The sequence below is a fragment of the Anguilla rostrata genome, chromosome 17 (assembly GCF_018555375.3).
Source record: "Anguilla rostrata isolate EN2019 chromosome 17, ASM1855537v3, whole genome shotgun sequence".
In the NCBI taxonomy this organism is placed as follows: domain Eukaryota; kingdom Metazoa; phylum Chordata; class Actinopteri; order Anguilliformes; family Anguillidae; genus Anguilla; species Anguilla rostrata.
Window position 1 is genome coordinate 23,369,093 of NC_057949.1, and position 18,366 is coordinate 23,387,458.

At 49.1% G+C, this 18,366-nt stretch overlaps 1 protein-coding gene across 13 annotated transcripts; it reads left to right on the forward strand.

The window, feature by feature from the left end:
• Positions 1-366: 366 nt before the first annotated feature.
• On the forward strand, positions 367-18,354 carry exoc7 (exocyst complex component 7). 13 transcript variants are annotated; one of them, XM_064315286.1, is made up of 22 exons: positions 367-567; positions 1,257-1,322; positions 2,059-2,243; positions 2,507-2,612; positions 2,748-2,970; positions 4,282-4,449; positions 5,209-5,220; positions 7,325-7,417; positions 8,014-8,082; positions 9,028-9,173; positions 9,567-9,719; positions 10,558-10,656; positions 11,166-11,228; positions 11,816-11,882; positions 13,431-13,469; positions 14,109-14,174; positions 15,469-15,589; positions 16,258-16,353; positions 16,678-16,741; positions 17,037-17,078; positions 17,262-17,395; positions 18,056-18,354. In XM_064315286.1, exons 1-22 carry the CDS (start codon positions 508-510, stop codon positions 18,156-18,158), a joined length of 2,175 nt encoding a protein of 724 aa, XP_064171356.1. In that variant the 5' UTR covers positions 367-507; the 3' UTR covers positions 18,159-18,354. The 13 variants fall into 13 exon arrangements, with proteins under 13 accessions (XP_064171356.1, XP_064171357.1, XP_064171358.1 ...); XM_064315287.1 differs by lacking the exon at positions 5,209-5,220; XM_064315288.1 differs by lacking the exon at positions 13,431-13,469 and having other exon boundaries at positions 368-567.
• Positions 18,355-18,366: the final 12 nt, after the last annotated feature.

Sequence of the window (18,366 nt, forward strand, 5' to 3'; positions counted from 1 at the left end):
GATCTTTGCCCATTGTTCAACAATTTCTGTATTAGACTAATTTAAACTGCTGTTTAAGATGACAAATGCACCTCTGGAAAGCGCAGGGATAGAAAAAGAAGATGATTTGTGAACTTACCTTGAATGATTTCTTAAAATATGTCAATTTTATGCAACTCTGGTCTTACTCATAAATAGCGAATTATCAAAATGTACTTTCTATATTGCCTTCCCATTTCAGTTTCAATAATCCCTTAGATGTCATCTTACCCCATAACTTAGCTCTTATCGTCGTTTGTACTTTTTAACAGTCAACACTACAAAAATGGTGGCAAAAACCGACGGTATTTTTTCGGCAATCCGGAAACGGAAATGAGTGCAGTAAATAAGGAAGCAACTTCTTCACCTTTATTTTTGCGGTTGTAGTTAGCAGCTCCGCCCTCCGCAACACAAATAACCAACTAAACAAAAATACTATAGTTAGCATCAGCCTACTATACACAGGTATTAAAGAGAACCTCTGTCAGGATGATTCCAACGGAGGACGCGTCCGCGCGGAAAAGAGAGATTGAAGAGAAATTAAAACAGGTAAGGCTCGTTAGCTAATTGTGTAGAATAGCACACGGAGACAGGTAACGTCTTGTTATGTCTTATGTTAGGGGCAGCTAATCAGATGCTACCGCTAGCTTACTCATTCTCAAAGAAAGTGACACTAGAGATCGTGAGTAACTAGCCTACAGGACAAAGCGTGTTGTAATGCCTGGCTAACCAGCTAAGCAGTTAGCTGGCTACGTAGCAAGCTACGCTGTTCATTGAAACAGTTGATGCAGGCTAACAGCCGGTGGAATCATACACCTGGGCCTGCCAACAGCAGTAACGTTAAGGTTACTCGTAAGAAAATACTGTTGAAAGGGTAATTATGGTTCCACAAGATAACTTGGCTTAGTACAGATTGTTAAGGCTATGCGGAGCAATTGAATGGCAGACTAGAGAAACCCTGGCGGATAACTAACGTTAACTAGTTATAAAATATTACTGACTTGTTATTAGTTGTTAATTGTTAAAAGGCATTTTAAACCTAAATGTGAACACTTGGTGTCCTATGATGTATCTGCTTCTGCGTTGTCACGTAATTCAGCACGCACTAAATAGACAGAACGGTTAGTAATGTAAGCTAACTAACTTTAAATGGATTTATCTAGCTGAACTAGCGTAAAACAAAAGCACAGTATGAACTACGTGCTGTGAAAGTTGTTATGGTGCTCGTGTCTCCACAGGAACAAGATACGCTGTCGTTCATCCGAGAGAATTTGGAGAAGAGTGACCAGTTAACTAAAGGCATGGTGAGCGCTGTCTCTAACGAAAATCCGCGTCTAACAGACACCCACAATGTACAATATCATGAAAACGTATTTGCCCCCTTCCTCATTTCCTCTTATTTCATATTTGTCACGCTGAATTGTATCAGGTCTTTAGACATGTGAATGTAATATTAGACAAAATGAACATGAGTAAACACAAGACACACACATTATTTCATTTATTTGATGAAAAAAGTTATCATGGATGAAATGGGTGTTTTTAATTAAATAAACGAAATAATATATTTATTTGTGTTTACTCATTTTCCTTTTGTCCAACGATACATTTTGTCTAAAGGTCTGAAAGCGTTCTATGTGAGAAATATACAATGACAGAGGAAATCAGGAAGGGGGCTAATACTTTCTTTCAGCACTGTTTGTCACGTTCGTTTTTGTGTAGCTATATCTTGGCCAGTGGAAATAAATGATGGAGCTCTTCCGTGACTTTTACCGTGAGGCTTAAACATGTTAATGTACTGATTAGAAGCTTCTAATAATGGTTCTTTTAGACACCAGGAATGGCACATGTTGCTATGCATTTGGGAGCCATTGTTGCATCCACTGAGAAGCAGCTGATTATTATTATTTTTTTAGTTTTAAGAAATCAAATTCTTTGCATACAGAAAATAAAACCCTCCAGTAAAAATAAAAAAATCTGCATTTAAAGTGAGTGTTCGCAGGTGTGGAGATGGAGATTGACTGACTGTTGAACCTGCAGGTGTCCATCCTGTCATCCTTCGAGAGCCGGCTGGTGCAGCTGGAAAACTCCATCATTCCCGTGCACAAGCAGACAGAGAACCTGCAGCGGCTGCAGGAGAACGTGGACAAGACCCTGTCCTGCCTGGACCACGTCATCAGCTACTACCACGTGGCCAAGGACACAGACAAGATCATCAAGGAGGGGTGAGAGAGGGAGGGAGGGAGGGAGGGAGGGTGGGGGAAGGAGGCGGAAGACTAGAAAGAAGGTGTGAGCGGCGGGTAAGGAGTGAGATGGAACGGAGAATGGTGAAGAGAGGTGGATGAGGGTGAGAGGAGGGTTGAGAAGGACTGTTAGGGTTAGGGTTGGCTGTGGAGAGAAACCTCAGGGAGTACTGTGATGTAGAATGATGACTGTGTGACTTTGTGTGTGTGTTTTTGTGTGCGTGTGTGTGTGGGGGGCATTTCAGACCTGCAGGCAGGCTGGATGAGTATCTAGCCTGCATTGCCAAGATCCAGAAGGCAGTGGAGTACTTCCAGGACAACAATCCAGATAGCCCAGAACTCAACACAGTGGTGATGCACACACTTTCTTTTTTCTCCTTTTTTTCCTTTTCTTTATGCCTCGCTCTTCTTAATTTTGAGATGACGCGTATATCTGCAGGGCTTTCTCTGATATGCCGCATGCGTGTTTTGCGTGGAATTTTCCAGAAAGCGCGTTTCGAAAAGGGGAAAGAGCTGCTGGAGGCGGAGTTCCGGGGCCTGCTTACGCGCTACAGCAAGCCCGTCCCCCCTGTGCTCATCCTGGACGCCATCGGCGTGGACGAGGAGCTGGAGGTGCAGGAGGAGGTGACGCTCGAGCACCTCCCCGAGGCCGTGCTGCAGGACATCATCTGCATCTCCGGCTGGCTTGTGGAGTACGGCCGTAACCAGGGTAACCCCCCCCCCCCATTCACTTCAGTTCAGATTGGCTTTGTGAGAACTGATGTCACCTATCCAAAGGTGTTGGAGGAAGAGGGATGTGTGATTAAACCTGCAGGTATGGGTGGAGCGGTAGACCTGTGTGTGTGTGTATATGTGTGCCTTTGTGTGTATTAGATTATGTATGTGTGTGCACGTTTGTATGTGTGTGCGCTCGCGTGCATGTCTGTCTGTGTGTGTGTGTGTGTGTGTGTGTGTGTGTGTGTGTGCGCGCGCGTGTGCATGCACGCTCATGTGTATGCATTCACACAGTAGTTGACTGTGAGGGATTGTTCAGTGTAGTTTTGACAGGGCAGGGCAGTGAGGAAGAACAGGAAGCTCAGTCAGACAGGAAGTGTGGATCTCAGAGGAAAACACAGTCCTTAGACAGAGACCTGCCAGTGGACACCCTCATGGCCCTGACTAAGATGGCCGCCCGCTGGAGGGGCGGCAGGGGGAAATCCACGTCCTTAGACACCTGCTGCTAGCATCCCCCCAGTCCCATGGCAGAGGCAGGGTCCTGGAGCACATGAGTAAGTGGGACACAGTCAGCCAGGTGGCAAAGGGCACCTTAGACCGACAAACAAGTCCCCAGGGCCTTTGAGAATAAAACACATCCCCCTAAAACATCCAAAAATTAGATGTGTTAGAGATTTGAATGTGCCCATTGAAGCTTCCTTGTCCTTTTCCCTGGCCTTTTCCCTTGGAAGGAATTCTGCAAAATAATATTCTATTCTAGAAATATTGACACATTCCAAAGTAACTGGGTGTGTCCCCTCTCTGGCCTCCTGTGTTTGAGTGATCTCTTGTCTTTCATTCCTCTCTTTCATGATTGTTTCTCTCCTGCAGTCTGTGCAAACCCTTTGTCTCCATTTCTCTCTCCCTCTTTCAAATTCAAATGCACTTTATTTGCATGGTAAGAAAATGCATGTTGCAAGAGCAGGATACATGGATGATAGCATATAGAAGAAGGAACAAGAAACTCCTTCCACCTGCTCGCTTGCTGTACATAACCAGAATTTGACAAGCAAAATGCTCTCTCTGCTCTTCTCCCTCTCCCTCTCTCTGCTCCTGTCTCTACTCCTCTCCCTCTCTCTGTTCCTCTCCCTCTCCCTCTCTCTGCTCCTCTCCCTCTCTCTGCACCTCTCCCTCTCCTTCTCTCTGCTCCTCTATCTGCTCCTCTCCCCCTCCCCCTCTGGTCCTCTCCCTCTTTCCGCTCCTCTCCCTGCTCCTCTCCCTCTCTCTGCTCCTCTCCCTCTCCCTCTCTCTGCTCCTCTCTCCGCAGACTTCATGACGGTGTACTTCCAGGTGCGCTCTTCCCAGCTGGACCGCTCCATTAAGGGTCTGAAAGAGCACTTTCGCAAGAACAGCGCCTCCTCCGGGATCCTCTACTCCCCCGCCGTGCCCAACAAGCGCAAGGACACACCCACCAAGAAGGCTCCAAAGAGACCAGGTCAGAGGGAGCCCCGCCCTCACCGGCTGTCCCACCAATTAGCTGCCTCACTCCAATCTCACTTGCAAGCTGTCAATCAAAAAACCACCCTTTGGCACCGACACACCCACACTAACCACAACTGCCACATCGGACCTAAACCAAACAACCAGCGGTTAGCGTAAGCGTGTGTGTGCGTGTCTGCCTGTGTAAATGTGTATGTGAGCGAGTGTGTGTACTTGACTGAGGTCTAATAAGTGTTTGAAATACTTTAACTCTTTACATGCTGGTCAAGTTTTAAAACGCTTCTGTAGAAAGAATAGTAATTATAAGTATTCTATATAATATTATCAATATTGATGAAAGTAGATTTTTCTTTTTAAACTGCAGAAATTTAACTGGTGTCTAAAAGGGTTGAAGTTTTTCAAGTGTTATGATTTGTGTGTGTGTGTGTGTGTGTATGCATACGTTTGTGTGTGTGTGGTATGCTGTGTGTGTGTGTGTGTGTGTGTATGCATGCGCTGTGTGTGTGTGTGTGTGTGTGCGCGTATGCGTGCGTGTGTATGTGTGGACGTGTGTGTGTGTGTTTCCCTGAGTTTCTGTACTTCACAAGTGAGACCCAATTCCACACCTTTATCACGGCGTTTCCTTGTTAAAAAACTTCTTCCGTCTGCCCCTGTGTCACTTAACCTCCTGGGTTTCTAATCGTCCTGTTCTCTCTCTCTCTCCTTGTTTTTATTTGCGTGTTCACTCTTGACGATGGCCCTCCCCTCGCTCTAGTCTACATTCCAGGTAAAGACTCGGCTTTTTAGTGTGCCACGCCCCATCGCTTGCTTCTGTTCACTGTGACGCCACGGCAATGGCCTTAGTGCTCAGCCCTGCAGGCACTGTGTGTCTGTTCCAGTGGCATTTCCCATCGCCCCGATGCAGAACTCGCCGGATTCTTTACGCCAGATATTAAACTGGCTGATAAACGAGCCATTTATTTTGCCGGTCCTCTTTAGCCGAAAAAGTGTGGTTCGGCTCTAACCGAGAACTGCTCCCTGTCTGCGCAGTGGCCAGTCATGTGACCGTAAGAGCCAGTTCTCTGAGGTTTCCTATCATTAGATATATTTAATAAGCCTCTGCAGACAGCACAAGTAAAACGAAAATCCGAGCGGGAAAAGTGTTGCCCGTTGTTTCATGACGAAGCTATACCTTGAGTTACGGGCTGGAAGAAGTGTGGAATGGAAGAGTGTACCATGACGAACAAAGTTAGGCTTTCTCTTCCTGGTTCCACTGCACAGCCCGCCCGGTGCCCCACAGTCACGCCCACATATCGTTCCTACATTCACAGCATACGTTTCACACTTCAGAAGTGGCTTGGTCAGTGGCTTGGTCACGTCTCGGCTCCATCTCCATTAGTCTCAAGCGGACGCTCGCCTGTCGCTGAGTGCTAGTTATTGATGGTGTCTGCCACCACATTGAGGGAGAAATCTTTAATGGCCGATTACAGTACAGGAAATGTACTGTACGCTGTGACCGTAGACACACCCTAGAGATGATTAGATAGTTTGTTTCATGAGGGTAGATCTCTAAACATTGTTCCTCTGCTCTGTTCCTCTTGTGGTCTGAAGCGTTGAGCTGAAGTATCTGTTCCCAACATCGTGGCTGTAGTGCTGCGTGCTGGTTGTGAGGATAGCGTGTCATGCACACGGCTGTTAAGCTTGCCCTGTTGCCTGCACGTAGAGCGTGGCTGCAGGGCTGCAGGGCTGCATGGCTGCATAGCTGCATGGCTGCAGGGCTGCAGGGCTGTTTGAGCTCAGCGCCACTCTGCACGGCAGCGCTCGGACTCCTCAGTCGGTCAGAGAGCGAGCGCGGAATGCTCAGTGTCTCTCTTCAGTGGTCCGTGAACATTCCATTCCAGCCGCAGCCATCGCTGTACCCATTCAAACCGGCATGCGTGTTACCCATGGACTAACCAGACGGTCACCTCCGTCCTGCCAGCCTGCCTTCTTCCGTTTCTCTTAGCGACCAGAGGCTCTGGTTAGCGACGGGAGCTTCCGGCGGGCGGGCCGGCTGGTAGCATTGCGCGGCAGCGGGACCTGCATTATCGGAAGGGAAACCAGTTCCGCTTTGAGGAATAACGGAGCAGACCGTCTGATTGGTCTGCGGTGATGCACTTGGCTGAAGTGTTCCGTTGCATGAAGGTCACCTGACACGGCAGCCTCTGTAGATTTCATTTGATTTTCAACCCAGTGGTTGAGGTTGCCGCGCCGACTGCTTTACTAACATACTAACTGTACGCTCAAATTGTTAACCCTGCTGTGTGATACGTGCTTCTGATCGTCTTCCTGTACAACTGACACGAGCGTATTCAGTTATGAACGCTAAACTGTGCCGTTTTTTTTCTGAAAGGAAGGATTACTGCGGATTAATGACTGTAATAACAGCGCTGTACATTAATGCATTGTGTAATTCTGTTTGTTTTGTTTTTTTTGTTTGGCTGTATTGTGTATTGATAATTAACCTGTGCTCTTTGTGTGCTGTGCCTGTTGTGGAGCGGAGTCTGGCGTAGCCGCTTGGTTTTGTGCTGTGTGGTGTGGCCGCAGTGTCGTACGGTTTCTGTTGTGTCCGTGCGCTGGGGCAGCTGCTCCAGCGCCCTGCCTCTCGCCGCGCTGTGGTGGGTGGCGGTTGTGTCGGTGGCGGAACGGCAGTGGCGGTGGACGTTCTTCACTCACTTCCTAGCTCTGCTGTCTTCTTCCTGTTATTTTTTTTTTCTCTCTCTCTCTCCCCCTGCCTTGTCCGGGGCTATTTCCTCTCTCTCCCCTGCAACCCCCACCCCCACCCCCACCCTGTCGGGCGTACTACCCCACTTCCTGTTGGGTCTGTCTCTCCTTCTCTGCGGGATGCTAAGGAACGATCCGGAAGGCTCAGAACCTTCTGAAACAGTACTCACAGCACGGGCTGGATGGGAGAAAGGGGGGTTCTAACCTCACTCCTTTGGAAGGTAACTCCTCCTCTTCTCTGCGCTATTTTCGGTGTCTCCGCCCCCCTCCCCCTCCCCCCTCCCCTCCTCTCAGCCTCTCGGTATGCGGGTGTCACTCACATCCCTCAGACTCGCAGGGCTGTGTTTGGCCAGGCCGGAACTGACGTTTCCTCACAGAAGCTTTTGGTGGTACGCTATTCTCCCGCGCGGGTTTGGTGAATGTTTTCATCGGCGGACCGGAGGTCTTTGTCCTCTCGGTTGTAGAGGAGCTCGGCTCATTAGCTTGCGTTGATTCTTTCCACTTTAAAACCCCTCAGTCTCTGTGGAACCTTCTTTGACCGGCTTGTGGAAACGTAGGACCTCGATTAGTAGCGAGCAAACCCCAAAGCTTCTGTGACGGCCGTAGTTCCGGCGGAAAAAAGCGGGGTTGTGTAAAGCAGCGTACACTCGACTAACCTCCACACACCAGGGTCCCCCCCCCCCCCCCACCGGGGCCCCTCGCTGCTTCCCCTGCTGGGTGCTTGGTGGCCGGTGTGTCTCCGTCAGGAAAATCCCAGGTCGACCCCTTGGCCCAGACAATGACCCAGATTTAACCCTGGTCATGTGACACCCACTAGGTCACGATCATGACCTCAGAGTCAAACACCTCACTGATGCCCTGGGTGAGAAGCAGGGGGCATCCGCAGGTGAGTACAGGCAAGGAGAAGCCATGGTAACGGGGCGCCTTGGTGTTGATTGGGTTACAGGGGAAGCTCAGCTACCATCAGTAGACTACAAGAATTATTTAGTCTAGCCTGTTCACACACAGTCTGTAATCAGACCTGTTTCTTCCTTTAATTGGTGTGTGTCTTTGTTACATAGTATTCCATTACAGTTTTATTATCTCCATATTAAACTGCTGGAAATATATGTTGGTAAAATGTACATAGAAAGCATCGCCAGTTGGTGCTGAATGGTAGTCCACTGTGCATACTGGTATTATACTGATTTACACTGCAAAATGGCCAGTGTATGCTGGTATTATACTGGTTTACACTGCGGAAAGGATGGTGCATGCTGGCATTCGATAATGTTTTGTCCTAGTTTTAACAAAGTATATGGTACAGTGATCTGTCTCAGTCCAGATATGAAAAGGCATAGCCTAAAGGACAATTAACATGACTCTGCAATTCTGTACGTGCATATCTCAGAAATGAAAGATGCATTTACATGTATGCTATTGTAATAGATCACTGCTGCTGAAGCATAGTGAGATTAAAGTGAGATCCCAGTCTACAGTGGTGTTCATTGTAGACTGGGATCAGTAGACCAGGCCCACATTGATCTCTGTCTCCATACTGGTAACAGTGATTGGTAGGTGTGGTGTGTATTGCACGGTGGAGGGGAGTTAAAGGTTGGGATGAGGTGTAAAGGGGTTTAATGTTGTGAGATTAGTGTTTATTTAGATAAATATTAATAAAGCTGTATGATGTAAGAGTTAGTTGAATTGTGAGGTAAACTAAAATAATGAGGGTAGCTATGGGTGCAGAAATGGATAGTGGAGGTGAGGTGGGGGGCAGATGTGATAAAAGCCCAAAAGGGGGAGGTCAGACGCAGTTTCTGTCTGACCCCCCTGTGCGGGTGCCCCCCAGGGAAGGACGACGTGCTGGACATCGAGATCGACTCGTACATCCACTGCATCAGCGCCTTCGTGAAGCTAGCCCACAGCGAGTACGCCCTTCTGACCGAGATCATCCCCGAGCACCACCAGAAGAAGACCTTCGACTCGCTCATCCAGGTCAGGGGTCAGCGTGGGGTCAGCGGGGGGTCAGCCGAGGGCAGAGCAGCAGCGCACGGCATTTGCTGTTTTCTCTCGGGACGTTTCGCAGGGGTCCAGGCGGAGGGTAACTTGCGCCTGCTCAGTGCCAATGCTCCATATTCTTCAGCAGCCGGGAGTTTGGGAACACTTCAGCGTACTGGGACGTATTGATCTGCTCATAACTCAGTCACCACGTTAGTCGCGTTTATTTAATAAATGATGGGAACTGTCTACGATGCCAGGGAGTGAGCTGGGGGAGGAGGAAGAGGAGGGTGAGGAGGATGCCTGTCATGTGGAGGGAGGGTGAGGGTGCCTGTCATGCCTGTTGGTGTCCCCCAGTTGACCCCAGGCCTGTGGGCTGTCTTCCTGCAGGGGGCGCTGGACAACCTGATGCTGGAAGGCGATGACATCGTGTCGGCGGCGCGGCGGGCCATCATGCGACACGACTACTCGGCCGTGCTCACCATCTTCCCCATCCTGCGGCACCTGAAGCAGACCAAGGCCGATTTCGACTCTGTGCTTCAGGTATGGGCGGGGCTTAGTCAACTCTGTGTCCAGGTATGGGCGGGGCTTAGTCAACTCTGTGTCCCGGTATGGGCGGGGCTTAGTCAACTCTGTGTCTGGTTATGGGTGGGCTTAGTCAACTCTGTGTCTGGTTATGGGTGGGGCTAGGTCAACTCTGTGTCTAGTTATGGGCGGGGCTAGGTCAGCTCTGTGTCTAGTTATGGGCGGGGCTAGGTCAACTCTGTGTCCAGGTGTGGGCAGGGTTAAGTCAACTCTGTGTCTGGTTATGGGCGGGCTAAGTCAACTCTGTGTCTAGTTATGGGCGGGGCTTAGTGAACTCTGTGTCCAGGTATGGGCGGGGCTAAGTCAACTCTGTGTCTAGTTATGGGTGGGGCTTAGTCGACTGTACTCCAAGTATGAGCGGAGCTAGGACATCTGCACTCCATGTACGGGTGGGGCTGTGTCAACTGTGTCTAGTTATGGGCAGGGCTTTGTGAATTCTGTGTCCAGGCATGGGTGGGCTAAGTTGACACTGCTTCAGGTATGGGTTGTTCCAAGTCAAATATCCAGGTACAGGTGGATTTGACAGAGAACCGTCACCCCCGTCACAGAACGTTCCATCTGTGGAAATCCTCGGCAGTCATGGAGGAATCGATCAGCAGTGGGGGAAATCTAGAACCGGGAAAGATTGTGCTGGATGTAGAGATGGATGCCTCAGTCTTACGCATGAGGCCAAAAAAGAGCGTGGCGATTAGCGTGAACGTCGTTAAAATCATAATACAGTGATCCCAGTGAAAGCTGAGAAATAGTCTGTCTGTGAAAAAAGCAAAATTCCACGAAACTGTGACATGGTTTCCAGGGAACGGCCGCCAGCACCAAGAACAAGCTGCCCACCCTCATCACCTCCATGGAGACCATCGGAGCCAAAGCTCTGGAGGAATTTGCCGACAGCATTAAGGTGGGTCTCCCCTCGGACTGTGTGCCACGAGAAGCGCTGGACACTCTGCGTCTATTCCACGATTCTGTGAAGCACTGCGGCATTGCGGGTCCCTTAGTGTGCAGAAGGAGACGGCGTATTTAATTTATGTGATAAGATTGGCTTTAATCCTCTGTAATGGAAAGAGCACCTTATTTTGAATTCAATCGCTCCTGTTTTTGGGTTTAAAGGTTTGTTTATTTTAGTATTTTCTGTCCCTGTCGTGTGGGTGAGAGGTTTTGTGTTATTTGAACTAACCCCTGTCTAACATCTGAGGCCTGTCCAACCTGCACATACTGTATTTTGATCGTGAACTACTAGTACATGGCTTTCGGTTTATGGATGTGATGTGAATAAGTCTCACCCTTTTCATGAATGTGCATTTGAGGTCCTGCATTTGTTTTGGTCATGTTTCTGTAGATAATATGCTCCAAAGGAAGCGTTCTTTTTGATCAGATCGTCTGATTTCTGATTTCCTGCCCCTCTTACAGAATGATCCTGACAAGGAATACAACATGCCCAAGGATGGAACAGTTCATGAACTCACCAGTAATGTAAGATCCCTCACACACACACTCGCACACATATGGCAGGATGTGACTGTGCTTTGTGTGTTGTGGTTTGAGAGGGAGTAGTCTGGATGTGACTCTGTGCTTTGTGTGTAGTGGTTTGAGAGGCAGTAGCCTGGATGTGACTGTGCTTTGTGTGTAGTGGTTTGAGAGGGAGTAGCCTGGATGTGACTCTGTGCTTTGTGTGTAGTGGTTTGAGAGGGAGTAGTCTGGATGTGACTGTGCTTTGTGTGTAGTGGTTTGAGAGGGAGTAGCCTGGATGTGACTCTGTGCTTTGTGTGTAGTGGTTTGGGAGGGAGTAGCCTGGATGTGACTCTGCTTTGTCTGTTGTGGTTTGGGAGGGAGTAGCCTGGATGTGACTCTGCTTTGTCTGTTGTGGTTTGGGAGGGAGTAGCCTGGATGTGACTCTGTGCTTTGTGTGTAGTGGTTTGAGAGGCAGTAGTCTGGATGTGACTGCTTTGTGTGTAGTGGTTTGAGAGGGAGTAGTCTGGATGTGACTCTGCTTTGTCTGTTGTGGTTTGGGAGGGAGTAGCCTGGATGTGACTGAGCTTTGTGTGCTCTTGCCCCTCCAGGCCATCCTGTTCCTGCAGCAGCTGCTGGACTTCCAGGAGACGGCCGGAGCCATGCTGGCCTCCCAAGGTAGCTGGGCTGTGTTCTGTTTCCCAATCCTAGGAACCTCCTCCAGCACAGACCCTCAGTACCACTGACCACCTCCAGCCGCCTGTACCCTACTAGCACCACATATCTGACCCTCCAGCACAGACCCTTCCGACCCTGTACCCACATAGACACCCACGTCTCAGTACCACTACACCAGCACAGACCCTCAGTACCACTGACCAGCTCCAGTACAGATCCACTTTATCACTGACCACCTACAGCACACACCCTCAGTACCACTGACCACCTCCAGCACAGACCCACAGTAGTGCTATTTTCTGCCTTATGGTGCTATATTCTGCCATTCTGTTCTGACTCCGCTGTAGGCAAAACTGCACTGTTGGCAGTGTGTACCTCTCAGATACACTGCAGCTGCACTAGTTTTATTAATACATATTCACAACAATACTTTATTTTAAGACTGCCCTTATCCTGTGAGGCAGTCTCATGGACGGTGTTTAGAGGGTTTTAAAATGTCCACTCCACAATGAAATCAGCCCCATGTCCTTCCAGTAAGCGTGTGCATCACAGTTGTTTGTTACCGGTGAAAACGGCACCCACTGGTGTTCATGGAAGTCCATCCCCTTGCCCCCCAATCCCGTACCTGTGTTCCGTCAGTGTGGGCCATTAGCCCTGGTTTCTCTTCTCCTGCTCTCTCCGTTTCCTCTCTGTTAGTTCAGCTTGTGGGCCACCAGGGGGAGCCCTCTCATCACTAGCCTGCAGTCAGTGACTTCATTTGCTTCTGTCAAGGCTCAAATTCAGTTACAAGTGTTAGAGTTATGTTTCTTTCCTTTTTCTTTGCCAAATAATTTGGTGAGTTAATTTTGGCTGCTCTAGAATTAAAAAAAAAACAAAACAACTAAACACCTGTATTCATTATGTATATCACACTTATGTTGACTTAAGTTGAGTTATGAGTTATGGTAATGAGTGAATCCAGACCTGAGTCTCTTTCTTCCATTAGTGACCCCTGTGGTCAGTGCCAGTTTGGTCTTTGAAGTCAAATGCACAGATTCTGCTATTAGCAATAAGTGCCAGAATCTGTCCACTTCAACAGGCTGATCTTTGAACAGCAGCCTTTATAAAATGACATTAAAAGACTCTACTGTTATTTTGCGGAGTCTCCGAAGTTTAAGAGCAGGTATATTGCCATCGTCCGTTCCTCTGTCTGTGCTGAAATGGCCCCCCTCTGTCCCAGCGCTGTCTTCTCCCTGCTCTCCGCCTTGCCTTGGCAACCCCCCTGTCCCCCCAACCCCCCACAGCATGCTCTGCCCTCCTCTCCTGAACGCGCACCTCTGCCCTTGTGACTGACCCCCTGTGTACCACACACTCCTCTCTCCCCTTGCTTTACCCCCCCTGCTCCTCACACCTTCCTCTCCTCCCCCTCTTCCTCCTCCTCATCCTCCTGCTCACTCCCTCAATCTCAGGCTGTGGTGGCTGTGCTGACTCTGTACTAATCAGACTTTCTAACCTGTTTTGCAATCTTCCTCTTTTCCCCCCTCTTCCTCTCTGGCCTCTGACTTGTAGTCCTTGGCGACACTTACAATATTCCCTTAGACCCCAGAGGTAAGCCCCCTTTGTTTGAAGGTGGGGACTAAACGAGGGAGGGGCGGTGGTGGTGTGGGGGGGAAGGGGCAGGGAGGGGGGTGAGGGGCAGGGGTGGCTGTATGTGGGTGAGAGAACTTCACTAATGCTAAACGGATTTAACTCCACTCATCAACACAGCCATCTTCTCAATGTTACAATGTCCTGGGCCTTTTTTTTTTTCTCCCCTAAAGCGAATTTTTAAATTATTTTTTGTGTTTGTTACTGTATTAGGAATGAGTGGTGAGGTAAATGTCATGGTTGTATTTTAGATCCATCATGTGTGTCTCTAGGGCAATGGGTTGGTTTTCGAAGAAGGTTTCAAGTTCTAACAAGAAAAGCGGTGTTGCCTTCTGTAAATGTTTGAGGTTGCTCAACATTTTGCAGTCAGCAATATGATGTGCGATTCCCTCCTACTTGACATTAATTAGAGTCTTATTTTAGGAATTGGGACCACATGGGTTAATAGCCAGCTTAGTCTTTAGAAAAAGTTCTAGATTTTAACCTCAGGGAATATTAATTTGCGTTAGTGTAATTTTAACGGGACTGATAACAGTGGTGAGTTATGGTTAATTAGGCATAACTGAGACTGGACTCACCATTTTGTGTTGTTTTTTACAGAGAGCAGTTCGTCGGCGAGCAGCTACAGCTCGGAGTTCAGCCGCAGACTGCTCAGCACATACATCTGTAAGGCCGTTATTATTTTTACAAGTGCTTTTTAAATATCGTGTTATTTTCAACAAGTCAACTGTGATCAGCGGTGTCAACAGATCAGCAGGTGGCCGGTGACAAGCCTCTCTCTGTTCTTTCACACAGTCTCTCTCTCTCTCTCTCTCGCCGTCTCCATCCCTTCTTTCTTCCCCCTTCTCCTTTGCCACTTGTCTTCCTCTGTGTTCCAAGTGAGGCTGCATTAGGCACTTCAGAACTCTCTCCTGTCCTTCAGTTGATGTGTTGCCTATGAAACATCGCAGCAATTTGATTGGTTAAAACCAGCCGGTGTTTATTTCAGCACTTAGCAGCCCATTAATTGTGTTGTGAAGTCTTGCTCAGCCAGTACAAGGCAAGACATTTTCAGACCTCTCAGGTTCTGGGTCTAGAGTACAGGTTGCTGTGGTAACTGGGGGAAAATAAAGGTGCCATCATTGGGATTTGTAACCTAGGAGACTGCTTTAAACAGGTGAGTGAGTTCTGTGGTATAGAGAATTGCTAACGATTGGCTGTAGTGTATCGTTATGGATGTTGTGTGCTGTTTGAGGTGTAGGGTTGCGAGAGTGACCGTTTGGTTGACCAGTTTTCATTGAGCGAGCTGCTCTGTGTGAACCTGGCTTGTGTTGAGTCTAGCTGGCCTGTGTATCTTAAAGTGTAATCTCACACGTGCACATCCTGTCGGGACCAGAGGTATGTCAGATATGTGATAAACCAGATGAGAGAACCCAATGAAATGTAAGCATGGCAACAAAAACTGTTTGAAATATCCAATGTGTAATTCATTAAACGCAGTAAAACATTTTGGAAATACTTTACGCGGTTATCAGACATAAATTATACACATTCAACTTCAAAACTCATTTTAACTTTCTCCATTTACCTTTCTCAACAAAACTTGGCAACGAGCCGCAGAGTATTCTGGGACTGTGCGGTTTGACCTACCCTACATGGTTTGGAACTCGAGGCTGTGTTTCTTATCTTCTTTGCCAAGCTTTTTATGTGTTAACACAGTGGAAAGATGTGGTTTCCGCTCGCTGAGTGATTTGTATGGGTTCGATTTAAGTACAGTGGAAATGGCTTTCTGCGAATGCAGTTCACTTTGGTGTGGTAGCTATAACAGGAACAGTTCATTCTGGGTGCTGGCCTATTAAGTGAATGGGTTAGGACGACCTCTGTGCCGGTGGCTTTGTTAGAGGTGTTGAGGTTGGGCGTTGTCTGTTTGCTGGGTGGTTTGCTTTGAGTGTCAGACCCAAGCCCTGTTCTCACCTGCCAGGTAAGGTTCTGGGGAACCTGCAGCTGAACCTCCTCAGCAAGTCCAAAGTGTACGAGGACTCTGCTCTGAGCGCCATCTTCCTCCTCAACAACTACAACTACATCCTCAAGTCCCTGGAGAAGTATGTGCTCCCCGGTCCCAATCAGGACAGGGAAGACATCCACCTAATTGGCAGGAAATGCACCCTGTGCACCTCAGTCATTAGACGCAGTGACTCTGTTTTTGGTACAGACACACTGACACTGTGCTCAGTACAGACACACTGATATTGTGCTCAGTACAGACACACTGACACTGTGCTCAGTACAGACACACTGGTCCTGGTTTCACAGCAGAGGCACACTGACCCAGCCCTTAGCACAGACACACTGACCCCGCCCTCAGCACAGACACACTGACCCCGCCCTCAGCACAGACACACTGACCCCGCCCTCAGCACAGACACACTGACCCCGCCCTCAGCACAGACACACTGACCCTGCCGACCCCGCCCTCAGCACAGACGCACTGACCCCGCCCTCAGCACAGACACACTGACCCTGCCGACCCCGCCCTCAGCACAGACACACTGACCCGCCCTCAGCACAGACACACTGACCCCGCCCTCAGCACAGACACACTGACCCCGCCCTCAGCACAGACACACTGACCCTGCCGACCCCGCCCTCAGCACAGACACACTGACCCCGCCCTCAGCACAGACACACTGACCCTGCCGACCCCGCCCTCAGCACAGACACACTGACCCCGCCCTCAGCACAGACACACTGACCCCGCCCTGTGTTGCAGGTCGGAGCTGATTCAGCTGGTGGGCGTGACAAACAGAAAGGCTGAGGTGTCTTACAGAGAGCTGATGGAGCAGCAGATGCAGGTGTACCAGCGCAGGTGAGCAAGACGCGCCCAGCCCGTCGCTAAGCAACACACAAGCTCTGAACCTCTCACACTGCTCAGGTCCTGACAATAGTTAAGCTTGTCTATTTCTGGGAGTGTATGATTATTATTATTCTGTGCAGTCATTGCTCAAATAATTAGCACCTGTGTATGTTTGAGTCAGATATGTTCATTGACATTTACTGATGCCGTGTTTAATCTGTTGGTTTGCGTGCGTGTGTGCGTGCGTGCGTGCGTGCGTGCGTGTGTGTGTGTGTGTGCATGTTTGTGTGTGTGTGTGTGTGTGTGTGTGTGTGTGTGTGTGAATGTGCCTTGCAGCTGGCTGAAGGTGACGGAGTACGTGACGGACAGGAACATGCCCACATTTCAGCCTGGCACCAAGGTGGGCGTGGAAATAAATAACACACTAAAAACTGCCCCTCAGCCACATGCATTCCAAGGGTCTGGCGGTTATTTTATTATGCAGTTATGTCTTCATCGTGACTGTAGCACTTTAATAAAATGGTAGCAATGGTGCCATGTACAGAGCGCTTTTCAAACTATAGCAGTACCACCCATAGATAGAGTTGAGTGGGGCGGGGGTTTCTGTTTCCCATGTACAGACATGATAGCACGTATGTGTTCTAGTATATATTCATCATATATGTAATAATATTTGTCTTTCCCACCTGCTGTAGCTGAAGGATAAGGAACGTCAGATGATCAAGGAGAAGTTCAAGGTGCGATAAGATTCGTCTCTGAACACCTTGTTTGAAAGTTGACGCGTCTGCTTTGTGGCTGTCAGCACACGCGATATTTACTGGGGCCGGATCAGCGCCCGGCGTCCCGTTGCATTTCTGAGACGCGGCGCGCGACTGCGCGTTCGCCCGTGACCTTTGACCTGTGTCCTCCTGCGACCGCAGGGCTTCAACGACGGTCTGGAGGAGCTGTGTAAGATTCAGAAGGTGTGGGCCATCCCAGACAAGGAGCAGCGAGACGCCATCCGCCAGGCCCAGAGGAAGGTGGTGTCCGACGCCTACAGGTCCTTTCTGAACAGGTGAGTCATTCCTTCAGGTTCCATTAAGCTCAACAGAGCTCTGTAGGCCTTACCTTAGTTACCTGTGGAGGACTGCTGGCATTGCGCAGCAGGTAGACCTCCTCAGCCCCCAGAGAAGAGGTGAAGCATTTCAGATCTGAGCAGGCCGTTGGGTCGCCAGACCGTGTCTTCGGCTTCATCACTGGTCTGTGCTAGTCCCGCCCTGCGTTTTTCCCCAGTAATCCCAGAACCTCGACAAACAAACACAACTCCTCGCTCGCCTCTCGTTCATTCGTCCTGGCGTTCAGCGGACGCTCTTGCCCATACGATCCATTTACACAGCGTGGATATTTACACACAGGCCATTTACACTGGGCATGCACTGAAGCAATTTGGGTTAACTGCCGGTGCTTAAGGGTGCGGCAGCAGTGCCCCAGCTGGGAGTGTGCAAGCCCAGTCCCCTCATCACTCCGCTGCGGGATAGGCCTTCTGGGAACGCACAGCGCTCCAGGAACTACACTTCCTGAACCGGTCGTGCGCTAAAAATAAAATTGGGCGTCAAACGCCCACCCACCCCCCCCCCCCCATCCCGTTCAGGTGAATGAGAGGAGCTGAGAGGACGAAGTGAAGGGACACGCGTTTGACGACTGTCACTCATTTTGTTTATTTATATTTGCACAGATATGGCAACATATCCTTTACCAAAAACCCAGAGAAATACTGCAAGTACAGACCGGAACAGGTGGAGGACATGATCGAGAAACTGTTCGACACGTCGGCCTGAGAGCAAGCCACACCCCCCCCTCCCCCCAAGCCTCATCCATGAACTCCGCCCCTTTTTTCGTACTCGAAAAGATTGCTGAATTACATTCTTGGGGTCTGGTGTCTTTTTTTGTTTTGCCCCCAATAAAAACTGTATATATTACTTTCCATTGTTTCTGGGACCGTGCTAATCTAATAAAATAATTGATGGACTCAAAGTGCATAAAATG

What these genes read in the sequence shown, in the direction of transcription:
- exoc7 (XM_064315286.1), top strand. Translation starts at nt 508, where the DNA reads ATGATTCCAACGGAGGACGCGTCCGCGCGGAAAAGAGAGATTGAAGAG. An exon ending in GACAAGATCATCAAGGAGGG is followed by an intron (nt 2,244 to 2,506) that starts GTGAGAGAGGGA and finishes GGGGCATTTCAG; the next exon opens with ACCTGCAGGCAGGCTGGATG. An exon ending in TAACCTCACTCCTTTGGAAG is followed by an intron (nt 7,418 to 8,013) that starts GTAACTCCTCCT and finishes GACACCCACTAG; the next exon opens with GTCACGATCATGACCTCAGA.